Source organism: Nannospalax galili, unplaced genomic scaffold (genome assembly GCF_000622305.1).
Source record: "Nannospalax galili isolate Female #2095 unplaced genomic scaffold, S.galili_v1.0 scaffold98, whole genome shotgun sequence".
NCBI classification, from domain to species: domain Eukaryota; kingdom Metazoa; phylum Chordata; class Mammalia; order Rodentia; family Spalacidae; genus Nannospalax; species Nannospalax galili.
Window position 1 is genome coordinate 1,310,920 of NW_008342013.1, and position 18,249 is coordinate 1,329,168.

The 18,249-nt window shown below is 37.0% G+C and overlaps 1 protein-coding gene across 15 annotated transcripts in view; it reads right to left on the bottom strand.

The window, feature by feature from the left end:
- Bnc2 (basonuclin 2) overlaps window positions 1-18,249 on the bottom strand; it is a 435,111-nt gene that overhangs the window by 143,783 nt on the left and 273,079 nt on the right. For all 15 annotated transcript variants that reach the window (XM_017799278.2, XM_029565769.1, XM_029565767.1 and 12 more), the window contains one exon: window positions 4,648-4,750. In XM_017799278.2, the coding sequence (XP_017654767.1) occupies window positions 4,648-4,750 (103 nt within the window). The remainder of the gene's footprint in view (window positions 1-4,647; window positions 4,751-18,249) is intronic.

Consider the following 18,249-nt stretch of genomic DNA (forward strand, 5'->3'; position numbering starts at 1 on the left):
TTGAATTTAGTTTATTTTTACTACTATATTTACCTTCATTTCAATTTAAAGGCTCAAAAATAAAGTCTTCATCTAAACTATGAATACTAAAATTAATTTTCAAATAAAAATAATTTATCAATTACAGCTTCCATTTTTTAAAAAGACAACAACTTCTGTTTCTAAAACTTCTCCTGATAGCTAATCCCTCAAGACAGAATCCTCCTAGACCCATCCATCCCCACTCACCACCGAGTATATTCAGGTAATACAGGATAATTCTTAAGATTCTGTCAAATTCTTGAATGAAGACTCAACTCTTTGAGTGGTTGAATTAAAGGTCTAGTATTGGGAGAAAAAGCTAAAACATAAACTGAAATTCTACTAACAAAAACATGTCACCAGAAAAGAAACCTATTAATGCTCATGTTCTGATATTTTATTTGTACTCTTGAACCAAGAGCTGGCCTCACAGGAATCCAAGTTCCAGGATTCATTCAGATCATTTTAGGCAAATGAGGAAATTGTATAGGAAGGCAAGGTGAATTAGGATAAAAGATACAGGAGTAAAACAAGTTAGGTGGCAGTATGTTAGCGATCTTTATCCAAGGGCTTTGAACAGAAATCATGAACTCAACAACTAAGTTACTATCTATATCATATGGACATTCTATACCAAAAAAAAAAAAAAAAAGTTTGTTCTTAAAAAGTTAAATTTAACGGACCTTGCTTTCTATTATCAAAGCGTAAGAACTAAGATTCATTAAAGGGGGGGAATAAGAAATCTTTTATTAACTTCTGCTCAGTAGTAAATACCTACTGGTATTCAGGAACTGTTCTGAGTGCTCCCACCCAAATAAATGCATTAGTGCTAAAAGTTAGTGCTATAGAAACCATTATTGCTGGGGTTTCAAAGAAGGAATTCTTGAATTCCTAAGCTATTTCAAAGCCCAGGTTTTGTAATAAAATGACTGCAGCTAATGTCATCAATTCAAGTAAGCCTAAGAAGCCATCTGGAAGGCTATAGAGTATGTGTACAAATACACACAGATGCACACATGTGTAATTGCCTGTGTCTGAATATGTGCATGTGCATATGTACGTGTTACATACTGATGCACAAATGTAACACCTGGGAACTGATGACAAAGGAGAGTCAGGAAGACACTTATTTGAAAGAAATCACATTTTCAATTTTCTTTCTTTTAAAGTGAGTATGTGAGTAAGGCATTTATTTGGTTATTCATTAACAGCAGATATTGGGGGGGTTGTCTTTTTTTAGTAGCAAAGTAACAAGTAGAATGTATCCACTGCTACCATGAGACAATCCTGTTTGGTGGTCTCACTGCCATCTCAAGCAGTTTTTTGAGAGAAATCACAGGGTAGAAAGACCAAGTCATTTCCTCCTTGCCCACACAGAAGACTCTGTATGGATAAAGCAGCCAGAAAGACTGCTATGTCTCACCTCCGAGAAGAAATAATTGGAGACATCATTTCAGGGTTTCTGTGTAGGGGGAGGGAATGAAGCAATTAATTGAAATGCTAGGGGCAAAATGAGTGGGTGCTCTCGTCCCAATGCCAACTCCAAGGCCGGGAGCCAACCCTTGCTGTCATATCTGCCCTAACGAAGGTGGGGAGGGTAGGCTCTGCAAACTTGCCTGCATGCATTTCAGGTTTATGCACAGATATGTCCCTACTGTGAGAAAGAAGAAAGGTCAAGGTGATTACTGTGAGAAAATAATGAACATTAATTTTGCTTATATCTGAGAAACTCTAATATAAGATCTTAAGAAACAGAATTTGTAACAATACAGCAGGAAAAGCAGAGTCTGCTATACCAGAGATATCTCATTCAGGATGGTGAAAAAAATATCTTTCAAAAAGTCTCTGAAGCAATCATTGGCCAGGAGGAATGTATATTGTTCAGGAAGGAAGAAATATAGAGAAGGTTTTTTTTTTTTTCTCAACTATATTACTAATGTAATATGCACATGGAGGTTGGAGAGATAAAACAAATTATAATGACATAGTAAACTTTAAAACAAACTCCAGTGACACAGTAAACTTTTATTCTCACAAGACTTCCACAGTAAATACATGAGGCTAATACAAGGCGGCTTTGGAATAGAAAATAAAAGCCCTTTGTTTAATTATTAATCCCTCTTCACTGTTCAACTGCTATGCAATTTGTTATTTTTACACAGAATATTTATTAAAGATTTCATATATTTTATCTTTAATTTTCACTATAAGACTATGAAGTATCATTTGGAGCGAGTGCTCTGGGGATAGAACCCAGTGCTTTGCAAATGTTTAAACATATATTCTAGCACTGAACCACACTTCCAGGTTGGCTTTACATATCAGAAAACTGAGGATCATGTTGAATAACATGACAGTTAAGTGAGAGGGCCACATTCTTCCTCAAAACAGTCTACATCATACTAATGGATTAGGGATATAAGCTCTTATTATTAACTAGTAAAACAGTACCTCCAGCAAAGCATCATAGTACATGTCTGTAATCCCAGCACTCGGAAAACTGAAGTAGCAAGATTTTGAGTTCAGCTTGAGCTACACGGCAAGACTCTGATTAAAAACAAACAGTAACAACTTGTGGGGTCTCCTTGGCCTCCTTGATCAAGAGGACAGGTGACTCACCACAGTTACAGGACATTTTGAGAGATGCTCATAGTCCCCTGGAACTAGTCAACCTAGGCGGGCAAGGAGCAAAATCTGTCCTTTCTGTCCCTCTGACCAAAAAACTCATTCAATTTTATGTCTTACAGGGTTTATCCTGAGTTCAATATTGTATAACTGTATTAATTCAACTGTGAACCTAAAAATTTTATAGCCACTTCTGAAAGAGAGGTATCTTTGCTCTGGAAATTGTTATTGAGTATGTTAAAGCTGTAATGAAATGCTTCACCAAAAAAATGAAAAATTTAAAGAAAACAAAACAAACACTAACAAAAACCAAACAAATAAACACACAGTAATTCCTGAGGGGTGGGGAGGAGGCATGATGTTTGGAAGTGTCATGAGTTGAATTGTATTTCCTCAAAATTAAGTCATAGTATCTCAGAATGTGACTGAATTTGGCTATATGGCCTTAAAATGTGGTGATTAAGTTAAAAATGAGACCCTTAGGTTGGCCCTCAGAGTCCAGTCTGACTGGTGTTCTTTTAAGAGGAGGAAATTAAAGAAGTACAAGAAGGTACCATGGGCATGTACACACAGAGGCAAAGATCATGTTAGGTTAGGCAGATGAAAACCAGAAGGAAAGGCTTCAGAATAAAACTAACTCTGATAACAACTTGATCTTGGAATTCTACTTTCTACAAGTACTAGAAAATCACTTTCTATTGCTGAAGACACCCAGTTGCCTCAGAATATTCTATGCCTACACGACCCCCAATGACCTCATGATTCCTGATGGGTTCAGAACTTCTTGTGATGGAAGCCCTAGCAAACTACCACAGGAAGAAAACAGAAATTGTCTAACACAGTAACATGCCCAGACTACTGATAGAGCAGCAGTTTACCTACTGTTTATGATTGGCCTGAGTATGGTTTCAGATGTTGGCCTTTTGGATGAAGCATAATCCCCAAAGGATTATAAGACTGTGGTTGTGTCCCAAGCATACTCACAGAAACATGGCTGAGAGGTTCCTGCAACTCTAACATACATGCCTTAACAAGTGAGGCACATGATAAATTAAAAGCATTTCAAGACATGGCCTGGCATTGTTACCCCAGATCTTGCTAGAATAACATGACATTTATAAAAACTACAACCCACTGGATATTTGGCACCATTTGGGAATGAAGAATATGTCCATGTAAGAGCCAATACCCGAGGCTGTCAAAAATATCCCAAGCCAGGGTTTCTTTTATAAACAATACCTATCTTTAAAAATTATACAGTCTATGAAGTGAAGAAAATGTCTGCTTATTTCTATGTCTCTTTTCACCTAAACACAATAAACATAAACCACACACAATATATTACCTTCTCAGTAAAGACATGTTGATGGAACAGCTCTGTGCACCTGGCAAAGAATCTCTACACTTACAACCTTTGCTTGGACCACCCTCACTCCAATGACACCTACACAGATCAGATCACACTCTCTTAACAGTGTGGGCTTCCTCAATCCCGGCACACTCTGAAAGGGGGTATTTACAGATTACTTTTTCAGATACCAGCCAAATAGTGTCCCTGTTCACTTGCTTACCCTTCTTAGCCCATGCAGAGTTTAACATCTGGAAGGATAAACTCAGCCCTAGCATATGACAAGGGTTTGTAGTAATCGAGGAGCTCTCAAGCAAGGAGATTTGCCAGCTTCCCTCTAAGATTCAGGCCCTGAAAGGCCAACTGTGGTATGTTTGAGTTTCCATTAGACCTGGTGCTTGCTGGCTGCTGTTACGCTCAGTACAAACCTCACTGCCCAACTATCCTATAAACATCTCACCCTTCTGCTGAGAGCTGCCTGCCTAGCCGTCGTTCTTGGAGAAGAGAATGTGCTGTTTGAGAGCTGTAGGCTGAATGTTAACTAACTTGAAACACAGCTGACCGCTCTCTTCTATAGGCCAATGACTGCTCTAAAAAAACACACATTCAAGGAACATAACAAGAACAGGAAGAGGAGCCCAGATTTTCCTCACCATGTGCCACCCAGCCATGTTTACACTGATCGCAAGTCCTCAGGTTAATCTTCCCTGGCTGAAAACACTCACACGTGCAGTTTACCAGTGTGCAACGGATGGCCTGAAAAATAAAGAAAAACCATCAGCATTTGTTCAAAAGTACTTTTTCTTCAGTGTTTTAAATAATTTCCATTTCTATTTTTAAAGGTTTTATGTTAGTAAAGGCCTGAAGAATTTTAAAAATAATTCTGTACTATTAAAATTATTTATGAAAATGATTAAGAAACTAAAGCACGTCCACTAACAGTATTTTAAGGCATTCATTCATAGCAACTCTAAACTAGAAATGTAGAATAAGATGAGTATGAATAAAGGATTATGTATTCCACAGAGACACTGGATTTGCAACTGAGCCAAAAGAGAAAAACAAGACTGTTGCTGATATATATGTTTATCTGAGTTGAACTATTCTGCAATATTGCCAAACAGAACGTCCACCTTCTAAGAAGATAACGTTCAAGGGACTCTTTGTAAGAGTAAAACACGGCAGACAAATATTTATTAGAAAAATCCCTCTGCTAGATTTCATTTAAATGCTTTCAGATGTATTTTGAAAGACACTTCTGGCCCAGTTAAGACCAAGCATATTTCTTTAACTATCCCTTCTCAGTTATGTGAATTTTTGTTGTTGCCTTTCTTTGACTTATTAATTCTAGCCTCACTGTTATTTAATTTTATTTCTTTTCTTTCTTCTTTTTTGAGATAGGGTCCCTATAGCTACAGCTGGCCTGGAACTCTCTATGGAGACAAGGCTGGGCTTGATCTCACAGAGATCTGCCTGCCTCTGTCTCCCAAGTGCCAGGATTAAAGGCGTGTGCCATCACACCCAGCTTATTTAAAAATTGTAAATAATCCTTTTATTTTAATACTGATAAGAAAATAAGCTTAAACTTTAAGATCAGATATAATATAGGAAAATCTATTACATGAAAGGTTCACACTTGGAAAAGTACAACTCTATCTTAGAAACCTGAAACAAAGATTCTTTCATTTCTATACAAGGTATGTTCAAAAATCATCTCACTAGTTTATATTATACAGTGAATTCACATAAAATTACCATAAATGGAGTGTAACTTTTTATGATTGAAAAAATTTAGGTTTAAGAATTGTGCTAAAGCTGACCTGTGCTCCTAGACTACAGTTAATAAATTTTCTCATATAGTTAAGTTCTAATATGCATGGAAATTCTAAATGCAGAAGAGACTTTGCCTGATCAATCACCTATTAACAATCTCCTGTGACTCCTGAATTGCCAGGAAAAGACTCTCCGCTGATTTAGATGTGAACAGTGATGACTGACTTGCGGTGCAGGGCTCCTCTGGGAAGGTCAGGTACTTGAAGATTGGTACCTGAAGGTTATACTCACACACTCCAAAGGCTCACTTCCTAGAACCATTTGGGTTTTTATATAAACTATCTCATTTGTAGTAGACAGTATTTTAGATACTGTTAACATAGTTGGGACAAATTTTATTTACCAAGGGTTAAGACTAAATTGACTCCTGTTCCTATGATAGGGGTCAGGCAAGTTTAAAGAATTTTTCTTTCCCTAACATTATCTCTGTGCATGCCTACTCAATTTCAGGTGTTGGAATTCTCAACATCTACAGATTAGTTTTACCCATACACGCAAACACACACACACACACACACACACACACACACACACACAGACATACACACACACCTGTATATCTTACCACTGGCTAACTCATTCATTCATTTATTCTGAACTACTTACATGACTTTATACATCTGCTTCATTTTTGAAAACTTTCAGACTCTCTTTTCTTTATGTACCCAAACATAAACATTTGAACACCTTTACCCCTTTTCTATATAAACACTTAAGCACTAGCATAGCCATTTTGAATGTCTATGGATTCCAGAAGGCATATTTGTTTTAAACTCAGACTTATATAGATAGACTACAATTGTTCCTTAAGGGAATTATATATACCTAAACAATATGGTCTAAACAAATATTTTTAGCAAGAGACTATTGTGGCTTCAAAGGAAGTTTTGCTTTAAAGAGTGTTTTTGAAACAGCGTAATACTTTGAAATACTATTTATTCACAACAGAACAGAATCAACATGGTCATTTGACAACTTGGGCACACTTAAACATAGACTGTCATAAACTATCAAATCCAGTTAAGCCCTTAAAGTGTCCATGTGTTCCAACAGAAGTGGAGGGGTTTTCATTCCTACAAGCATGCTCATGGCCTGCCTGCCTTTAGCTAATGCTGGAGTACTTCTTACTTTGCTGGGTACTCTGAATAAGATCCAGCTGTATGTATTACACTGTCTGAATGAAAAGCTCTGAAGTCCAGTGATGAGGAAATATGTGGAAAGTTCATTTAGACTGTTCCCACCTCTCTTTGCAGGAAACATTCTTTAAGTTGACCATGGTAGAGCTGCAGGAACCCCACCCAACCTTACCTAGCCTACCCTACAAAACATCCCCCACCCTCCACTCAACAACAAGAATTTTCAACCTGCAACACATTAAAAATAATTACTCTTTCTGCCTGCCTTTACTGTGGACAAGAGAAATCCAAGCAAGCCACAACCGACTTTCCACTTTCTCACATAAGCTACACTGTAACTGAAATCTGAACTCTGTCCCATAGGTTCGTGGAGTTGCACTCTGAAATGCTGTGAGAGCATTCTCAGCACATTTGGTCCCTTTCCTACTCTCCTCATCCTCCTAGATTTTGATGCAGCTTGCAGCACTAACTCCCCTTGGTCCTGAGCAGTGGAGACTGATCATCCAACTCTGTCTGGCAGCAACACCCCTCTTGCCACTGTAAATAAACACAGGTGTTTCTCATGGCCAGGCTTGTCATTCTTAATTTGGCAAATTTATCCTCTCCTATGGCTTCAAATATAATCGCTACACAAATGGGTACCAGTGTCCCTGTGTGCAAGGCTTGGCAGCTTGGTATGTGTAGGCTTAGAGGGCAGGCCCCAGGTCAAGAAGTCCTTAGACAGGTTTGAGAAGAACCATCTCTTCCTTCTCAATTCCTCTGTCCAAACCCAATCACTTTTAGCTGTCCACTGTTATTAACAATAGCTAGATCAATTGAATATTTGCCATTTTCTAAGCACTATGCTAAGTAATTTACAATTATAACAGTTCTCAGGAAATATTATGAGCTTGAGACTGTTGTTCCTTTTATTTCACAAATGTGTGCACTAAGATGATGAATAAGGACCTGGCCTGAAGCCGCTCAAGTAGTAGTTACAAATCCAGGTATGTCTGAGTACTCTGCACCAAGGACTAGGAATCCTGAGGGTTATTTCTGCTCAGAGGCAGTCAGTCACAGGACAGTTTTCATTAACATTCTGTGCTCCTCTCAGAATCATCCAGCCTTGCCTTTTCTGTCTCCATTCTCACTGTTACTACCCCAATTCCAGTTTCCTCTCACCTTGTCTATTCAAAATGGCTTTTAATTAATTTACCCATTCCTCCTTTCTCCCTGTCCAAATGAACCTTCCCTTCAAAGTGCTGCACCTTTAATCTTCCGGTATGGCATCTGCTTTTCTCAAGTTATCTTTGTGCTCTTGTCAATTTCTTGTTTTTGACAGCAGTGTTGCATTTTCTAAAATTTCAGTGTGTGTGTGTGTGTGTGTGTGTGTGTGTGTGTGTGTGTACATGTGTCATGGCACACATGGAAGACAGAGGACAACTTGTGACAATTGCTTCCCTCCTTCCATCATGTGAGTCCCAGAGATCTAACTCAGGTCATCAGGCAACAAGTACCTTAACCCACTGAGTCACCTCATCAGCCCCTCTTGGCCTTTTCATTGCCTATTTTTCCAAGTGTTCTCCACTTTCCCCCAATGTCTGTTCATCCTTCAAGTGACTTATTCTCCCCACTGGGAATGGCTATGTCTCCCATTTGAGGCAGTTCCTGTTCTATAACAAAATGGATAGCACTAATAACAAATTATGAATATTACAATGATCTGTGTTATTATTTGAGTCTTACAAGCCTCTAGAGAGCTCTAGGAGGATAAAGCAGGTGTCTGTGGTGCTTACAATCCATACTGGCAAATAAAAGGTGCTCAAAGGTACTGAAAGACATAGCCCAGTATGGTGGCACAAGTCTCTAATCCCAGCACTTGTAAAGTAGAGGTAGGAAGATCAGGAGTTCAAGACCATCCTCAGCTACATAGTGAGTTTGAAGCCACCATGAGCTACATGAGATCTGGAGGAAGACGACGGGGGGGTAGGGGAGGGAGAGGAAAGGGGGAGGCACAGATGGAGGAAAATTCTCCAAGCTCTTTTTCATCTGTTGAATAATGATTGCAGTGAATTGACATGGCAATTTTGTCAAAAGACTTAAGTTAAGTAATGGCTATAAAGCATGGCCTGGCAACAGTAAAAGCTTAATAAATGGCAACCATTTATGACCTCAAGAAACTTTCTGTATATATTTGAATGGTTCTATTTTAACACTTATTGTTCTCCCTAGTGTATTAAATTTAATCCCAACTTCTTGTAAGATGTGTAAACATGTATTTAGTCTTAATGAGTAAGTGAATGCTTTGATATATATAAAACAGTCTAAGCTGAGCACAAGTATTATTATTTCTGTTTTAATGCTCCAAAATGACATAGTGAAGGAGACAGTCTACCAATTACTACTCAGTTTATTCCTCTACCTATAAGAAAATAAAGTATGCAATAAAATTAATTTAAATTAGAAATGTTCATATGCAAATGTACACACACAGTCCTAGCTACTTAGGACACTGAGGCAAGAGGATTGCTTGAGCTCAGGCATTCAGCAATAATTTGCACTATATTGCAAGACCCCATTTCAAAAAAAGACACATCTACAGTATACAAAATAGGAAAACATGGTTTCAAAAATTAACCCAGGTTTTACTGTTAAGTGAGAATGTATTCTGAAGTACTTTGGATACATTTCAAAGATATACTCAAGTATTAGATCTGGTCATCACTAAAACAACTTTCTTTGTTTCATTACACTGACTAACTGTATGAGTGAGCAGGAACCGAACAGAAGTCTTCTCACAAAATGGCTTTTCTCAGAAAAGCACGTATTGTTTCACTTAATATGTGGTATACTTTACAAAGGAATGATACACAGGCTAATTAAGAAATATGTTAGCTATTCCTTACTTGGAAATGATAACTCAAATTATCTAACAGAAAATAAAAAAGACAAATTAAGGCTACGAGGCAACACAATCATAAAACATATATTGTAGGAAAAAGCACAGCGCAGGCATCTTAAAACCCAGCTCTGAGTTTTCTCTTCACACTCACAGATACACACAACTATGCAGTGGGGACCCTCTTCAAGTGTTCATTAACTCTGGCCAATCTCCCACATGTAACTAAAAATTCTTAAAAACAGTTTTTCCTTGTTTGTTTCGAGGGCAATAAGGAGAATTTATAAATCAGATTATAACATTTTACTTGAATTTCTTTAATGTTTGATACTTAAGAATGTGATATACACTAAAACTAAATTAGAAAAAGTTGATCATTAAAATAGCATTCATTGCATTTCACTAGTTCCTACTGTAAATTTAGGTAGTCCACTGGAGTATAAATCAATTGGCTGAAATAACTGCTGGTGAGAAGCCTCACCTTTTTATTTTCAGCTTGATTCCACCTCCTAATTCTGAGAATGGATTCATAAAACTAATTGAAAAGAAACAACATCCAAAGAAGTATTTGTAATTCAATCTGAAAGAGGTACACCTATCTGTTGCTGCTTTTGTAGAAGAAATCAGCTTTCTAAACCATATTATGATGCCACTTGCATAAAAATTCATTAGAACAATTTTTAGCATTGAAAAAAAAAAGGATGAACAACTACTAAGTTTATTAGTGACTAATGTAAACTATACAACTACAGCGGCTGGGGAGATAACTTAGTGGTTCAAAGCACTGGCTGTTCTTGCAGAGGACCCAGGCTTGATTCCCAGCACCCACATGGCAGCTAACAATTGTCTGAAACTCCAGTTCCAGGGGATCCAACACCTTCTTCTGACCTCTGCAAGAACTGCATTGACATGGGTGCACCTACCTACATGCAGGCAATACACTCATACACATAAAAATAATAAATGTTTTTTAAAATAACACAACTACAGAAGAAGTTTACTTTCTTTTTTACAAAACTCAAATAGAAAATAAAGGAACTGTTGAACTGTAGGGTTTTACAATCCAGTTTTTAAATTAGACACGATGTGAGTTACAGAGAACTAGAACATGCCCCAGAGACCCATGGTTATAAAGATCTTATCAAAAAGCCCTCTTTTTTTAGAAACCCAAAAGATATATATAATTTTGACCATGAAGCTATTAATAAGGTAGGTATATTCTCTGTATTTATACAAAGATTTAAATCTGAGCCTGAGTAGTTAGTATATACAAAATTTACAAGTAGTGATTATCTGTGATTATAAAGCTTTCTATAAAGCTAAAGATCCTCAGCTTATTAAACTATAATATAGATGACACTACTCAGGTCCAAGATGGCTGTAATGGACTTGTTATGTCACCTGTGATCAGGAAGAGTTAAAAATAAACTTTAGTCCTTGGGCCTTGGCTCCATCCCACTGAGGCTACCTTAGACCACCTGACTAACCAGGATGGAGGCTATTACAGAGTTTCGGAACTGGTCAAACACAGAGAATAAGTGTAAGACACATTTTCAATTCAACCTTTACACATAGGATGAATGCATCTCTCAACTCTCAACAGACAAGTTTCCTTATGCAGCAGATGGTTATTAATACAGAAACCCACAATTGGCCAATGTGGAAGGGAACAAGAGGCCACAGATCGCTTATTCCTGAATAGGACAACTATTTCAAACCTCTGCCTCCCCAAGGCTCAGGGATCATTGCAGAAAAGGAGGCAGAGATTTTAAGAGCCAGAGGAGGTAGATGACCACAAGGAAATGGAGTTTTCCAGACAGCTGGTCAGTTACTCATATGAACTCAAAGCAATAGCAACAGCATGCACAAGTCCTATGCAAGCTCAAACTAGACAAAATCCCAGCTTAGATATGGAGAAGTGGGTAAGAAATCCCAACCCAACTTAAAGAACTTTTGACAACTGATGACTGCTGGGAGAGGAAGAGAGAGTGTCTTACATGGATGTAACTCTTAACAGATGGAACCACACCGAAGGACATTCAGGAATATAAATCAGACTCTACAGGCCATATTATTTATACGAGAGTTCATTAAATTGGGTAGGGGTGCAGTGGGGGGAGGTGTGGATGGAGAAGGGTATCTAAGTACCATGAAACTATATTGTATGAAAATCTCAAAAATTCAAATTAAAAATGAATTTAAAAAGCAAATGCCATTACTCACAATGCACTTAGTAACAACAACTAAGAAACAATGGAATTATTCTGTCTACTTAAAAACACTTTGGGGTTGGAGAGATGGCTCTGTGGTTAAGAGAATTGATTGCTCTTGCAGAGGACCCCGTTCGATTCCCAGAACCCACAGCATCTGTGAACAACCCTCTTTGCTCCAATTCCAGGGGAATCTGACGCCTTCTGACCTCTGTGGGCATTGTACAGCACAGGTGCACTTACACACATGCAGGCAACATACTCATATACATAAAATAAAAATAAATATTTTAAAAAATATTTTTAAAAACCCACTTTTAAAAAATTCAACATGATGAAAAATTATACTTTCAAAAACAGGTTCTTTATATTTGCCTAATTATTTTCAATGTCATCTGAAGAAATAGCAAGGTACCAAATGAGTTTACCTGTATGCTCTGAAATTTCTTTGTGTCTTTTCAAAAGGAAGCACATTATTCAGTCTTATGACTACATGTGTCAGATGATTTGAAAACACAGGCCTGCCTATACTTTCGACGATGGGCAGATGTCACTGATTTAAACACTGGACAGTTTGGTGAACACAAAAGGCTATTCAATTAATTCATATATGATCAAACTCAAATAAGAGAAAATTATGAACAAAGGAAATACATAATTTTCACAATAAATGCTTTCAAAATAATTAAAAGACATTCACTAGGCAAAGCTGACCTTTGAACACCATTTACTATTAAAAATCAGAAGATTTAAACCTCACTTTGGGTGCTAGAGAGATGGCTAAGCAGTTGGGAATGCTGACTGCTCTTGCAGAAGACCCGGGTTCAATTCCCAGCACCCACATGGCAGTTGTGAACCATCCTTAATTCAGTTCCAGGGAACTCCAATGCCCACTTCTGACCTCCACCACATTGCATGACACAGTGCACTCACATACATGCAGGCAATATACTCACACACATAAAATAAAAATACTAAAAAAAAATTAAAAAAAATAATCTTACTTTGAAGTTTCTCTTTAAAAAGCACTGCCCTTCTTCAACTACCAAGTAGAAAAAGAGGTACACTCCTATAATGATATATTATTTGACCATAAAAAAGAAAAGGTGAGGGGCTGGAGAGATGGCTCAGAGGTTAAGAGCACTGACTGCTCTTGTAGAGGACCTGGGTTCGATTCCCAGAACCCACATGGTGGCTACAAATTGTCCTTAACTCCAGTTCCAGGGGAATCCGAAGCCCTCTTCTGACCTCCGTGGCCTTGCATGACATGGGTGCACTCACATACATGCAGGTAACACACTCATACACATAAAATAAAAATAACAAAATATTTTAAAAAAGAAAAGGTGATACATAATGAAATCTGAATGAACTTTGATAACATTGTGCTAAGTTAAAAAGCAAGAAGTATTCACATCAAGTATCCATAACTGGGAAATGTATAAAGATAAAAGTACACTGATAACAGAGTATATGGGCTCCGGGGGGGGGGGGCACGGCTAAGGAAGGGTGCCGGTGGGGACAGGAGTATAAAGATGATTAAGATTGTTTGAGATATTCTGTATAAAATACACAAAAATTCAACAAAAACAAATTTTTAAAAAAGTACACTGATGGATGCCTAAGGCTTGGAGTGTGGGTTGGACAGAGTCCTAGCTCAAACATATTGGAGTTTCTTTATCAATGATGAAAATGTTCCCAAAACGACTAGCAAGTGTTGCACATAGCTGGGAATATACTAAACTCACTGAATTGAATACTTTAAATGGGTGAATTCATGGTACATGAAATGTATCTAGATGAAGTCACTCATACAGAAAAACAGGGTATCTTGCACCACTTTTTAAAAAATTGGTGCTAAATCACCAATTCTATGCGATTCCCTTCCCCAGGTGGCATAGTACACATGGTGTCTTTCTTTCACCCAATAGATTTTCAGTATGTAAATAAATGAGTTAAACAAGGTGAACTAAGGGATTTCACGGCTGCTTACGTTGAGAAACATATCTTCTCTCAAAGTATTAAAACCCAATACAGCATGCAAAATAATTGTCACACTGCTATCTATCAAGAAAATCTAGGACTTCTTTCAAAACGTAGGGGGAGGGGAAGCTTTTCAATTATAATACTCAGCAACATTAATATCAAAGTTCTAAAGACTTCTAAGGGAATTTGCTTGCAACTGACAGTGGTGAATTCTGTCATACACAGGTCTCCAGAATTGCTCAATTTACAGTGATAGGAAAAATTACTTCAGTCAAAAATAACAAATTTGGTTAAAGGGGAGGAAGCAAAGAGAGAAAACCATAAACTTATGGGTGTATCATTATACATGAGTATGAATATTCCTATGACTGCATGGACACATAAACAAGGAGAAAGGGACACACAGAGGTACACAGATTCTCACAGACATGGATCCAGTGAGCATCTGTAGTCATTACCTCACGATCATAGCCTACAATCAATCGACATGAGGAAGACCCCATTTAAATAATTTAGGAGTTCAGAGCAAAAATCAACAGCGGGATATAGCCAATTATATAAGGAAAATACTCAGGCTTCCACGGCATCAAAGCACATGGAAGCTCCGGAATGTGGATGTGCTTCCTCCCAATTAAATCAGGCCAATAGTAATACAAACTATTTTGCTAGGCAATTAATAATATTAGGAAACACAAAACAGGCATGTCAGTTTGGGTGAAACATTTCATCTTTTAACCTAGCACTTAACAATTAAGATATCCTATTTATCGCCTGTATGCTTACAAATTTTAGAGAATATTTACGAATCTGAGATATCATAACTAGAGGGAAAATATTCTTCTAATGGCTACAGATATCACTTAATTGAAAATAAGAAGACAGCTCACCACAAAAAATAACTATCCTAACTATATCAGCATTTGGCAAAATAAATAACTATAGATAAGGAGTGAAAGTACCCTGAAATCATGTTACTACTAAATAATAATCATCTCATTTTACCTTTATGTTGAATCAGCAATTTTGTATTCCATTGATATAAATTTTATTCATTTTTCACTAATGCAATTTGAAAGGTGGTAATGTGATTACATTTCTCTGTGGCATTCATGAAAATAATTACTAATATAATATAAGGAAGGATTTATAATGAGATGCAAGAAGATTTATGAACCTTTAAACACTTTTTATAAAAATCTATTCCTTATTAAGCAAGAAGCAAGACAATAGAAAATCTATGCCCTGGGATTTCAGAAGCATGTGATTTACACAATGATTCTGTACTTTGGTGAGCAGGCACAGAGGTATAGGGGTAACCCCAGACTTGTGTGCCAGTATAGGGTATCATTTTGTCAATGATACTGTTCTTTCCCAAATGGCATACCGGGGACTCACTTAAGAAAGAAATACCCAGAACTCCCATGTTGAGTGTAAGGCTCAGTAGTAGAGTAATTTCACTGGTCTTTTCCTTCAGTAAAAAGGATCTGGCTATATTATTTAAAATGCCAAAGCACTGTAATCAATCCATTTACCAAACAAGAGAGTAAGGTAAATCACCTTCTGACTAAATTTACTCCTCTATGTTTGTGTAAAAAATTCACCCTAGTGAATCCACAGGGGAGGAAAGTTGCTGCTCTTAGATTATATCATTTCAGATGGCAATCATCCAGGCCAACAGAAACAGACTTTGTAAACTAATAATAGTCCATGTTTATGCAGTGCCACCAAGCTTACATAATGCTTCACATATATTCTTACATTTAATCATCAAAGTCCCTGAAATTACATATTTTTTTCAAACATCTAAAAAGAGGGTTAAAGAAGTCTATAAGCAGCCACAACTACTGAGCTGGACTGCTTCCACTCTGCCTGTATCCGAGAAGAAGACAAAAATAATCTGCCTTGCCACCCTGTCCTCAATGAGTTCCAGTAAGATTGCAATACTCTACAGACATGAGCCAAGATACGAGGAAGGGAAAGACTATACAAATAAAAATTTAGAGAACTTTAAAAATTGAGGAAACACAGTGGACAAACTTGTATCGGGAGATGTCAGAGTATGCTAATTTGACTTGATAGGCCTTAACATAAATGACAGGATGCATGAAATCCAGTGGGGAAGTGGTGGCTATGGGAGTGCGCAGATGGGGGGCGGTATAAAGATAATATGTTTTGTATGAAATACATAAAAAACAGTAAAATAAACAAAAAATCAAATAAAATTTTAAAAATTAGTTGCTATACCGGGAAGTGAGCCGCTGCTTCAGGTAAGCATTGAATAATGAGGAAGAAGTGGTCTCTTAAAAAGTGAGGGAAACTGTTATGTAGTTAACTTACATTAGAACTTTCTACCAACACTGGTATATTTTAGATAAAGAAAATGACTCAGAACAGTATTTGATGGCATTTAAGTGGTTATATTAAGAAATGTCAAACTCTGTAAAATGAGAATGAGACAAGATATTCCCAAGAGCACACTGCTTATTATAAAGCATCTTACCCACAGTAACACATATCAACACTGTAGAACTTTCCATCGTATATATGCCTGTGCATCACAATTATCTCTGATAAAAACATGTTTCTTTGCCTAAATACAGATATCATCACAGAAATATTACCTATTATAAATAATGATAATGGTATGATGAACAGGCTGTATGCCCCTTATATGTTATTTATGTTAGGTTGTAGAATCTCCAGGGTCTGTGCTGAGGCCTGTGCTGGCTTTATTACAGCGTTGTCCCAATCAATGAAGGCACATCTTCATTTTAACAGTGGCTAGAGTCACTAGAATTTTTCAAGTGAAATCTCCCAGGTAATGCATTTTTTAAAAACACAAACACAATATTATCATTTCTTCTTAATGGTAGTTTTCTCAAATTCAAAGTACCAGATCCATATGCTCAGAAAAAAAGCATAAATTTCTATGAAATCTATAAGCATCTAAGGGTAAAATTGTCCTTGAGTGTTGAAAAAACATTATTCTCTCTCTTTTCTTTAAAAGATTGGTTTAAAAACCAAAGAGACATATAGTTACGGAGGAAGACAGCAAAGAACAGGCCAGCTAGCTGCCAGCAAATGCTGACATCACTGAGCAAACCTGTGTAATGGTGGTCAGGAACTGTGAACTAACTCTTGAAAATTAAGAAATACATAGAAAGTTTGGTGGGGAAAAAAGGAGTGTTCCAGTATAATGTTAATGTCGTTTTGGGCATGTGGACTGGGTTCACATATGTGTCAGCTGAATCAACATAATGGGCCATAACATCTTTGAAGCAGCTGATATGGCCCATTGGGTCAATAATCCATGAACTAAGAAGAATTTACTTGATAGCTATAAATGGTTCATAAGAACTCAAGAATCACTCCATCAGATCAAAAATTCAATTTTCATATGGTGCCTTTCTACAAATTAGCCAAAAGAAAGTAATGACTGAAGAACTTCAAGGTCTAGCTGTTAAAAGTTCATGTTTTAAAGAAGAATGTAGAAAAGGAAATAAAAATTAACTGTCTTGCGAGGAAGTGAATTAACCCATTTAAAGTCAAACTACATCTTAAGGAAAACTAATACACAACATGAACTGTTCAAGGGGCTTTTCATACCTTTTTTACAGGGTGTTCACATTAAGGATAAAAACAACTGAAACATACACATGAATTCAGTTTCCGCTTCACATACCTAAACACGATTTCTAGGATTAAAAACATGATTTCCAGGACAGCATTATCTCAAAATGAGGACAGATATTTTGAATAGTTGGCACAATTTTTATCTATGCTGTTTTAGGCCCGTGGAGATATCAGGGACAGCAAGTGGACAGTTTCAATATCTGCCTGACAAAGCTTTCATTTTCACTTATAGAAACCCAAGCAGGAGAAATTACAGAAAGTAAACAGTATAAGCTATGTTTTCAACATTTAAAGGAGAAAGGCGTGTTGCTCCTCTGGCTGGCTGAAGCTTATGTAGCCTGTGTTTAGTGATAACTGTATTTCTATCCATGTACACTGTGGAGAAATAGCAGCCTTTATCCTATGTCTATAAATTTCATTACACATTCATACTAGGTGATAGTGGCTGTAGATTAATTTTTAAAAAGAATGCCTAGCTATGCAAATAATTGTATTTACTAAGTTCATGGCTACAAAGAGAAGCACAGAAAAAAAATGCTCCAAAAATATAACAGTCCATAATTAAATTCCTAACTAGAA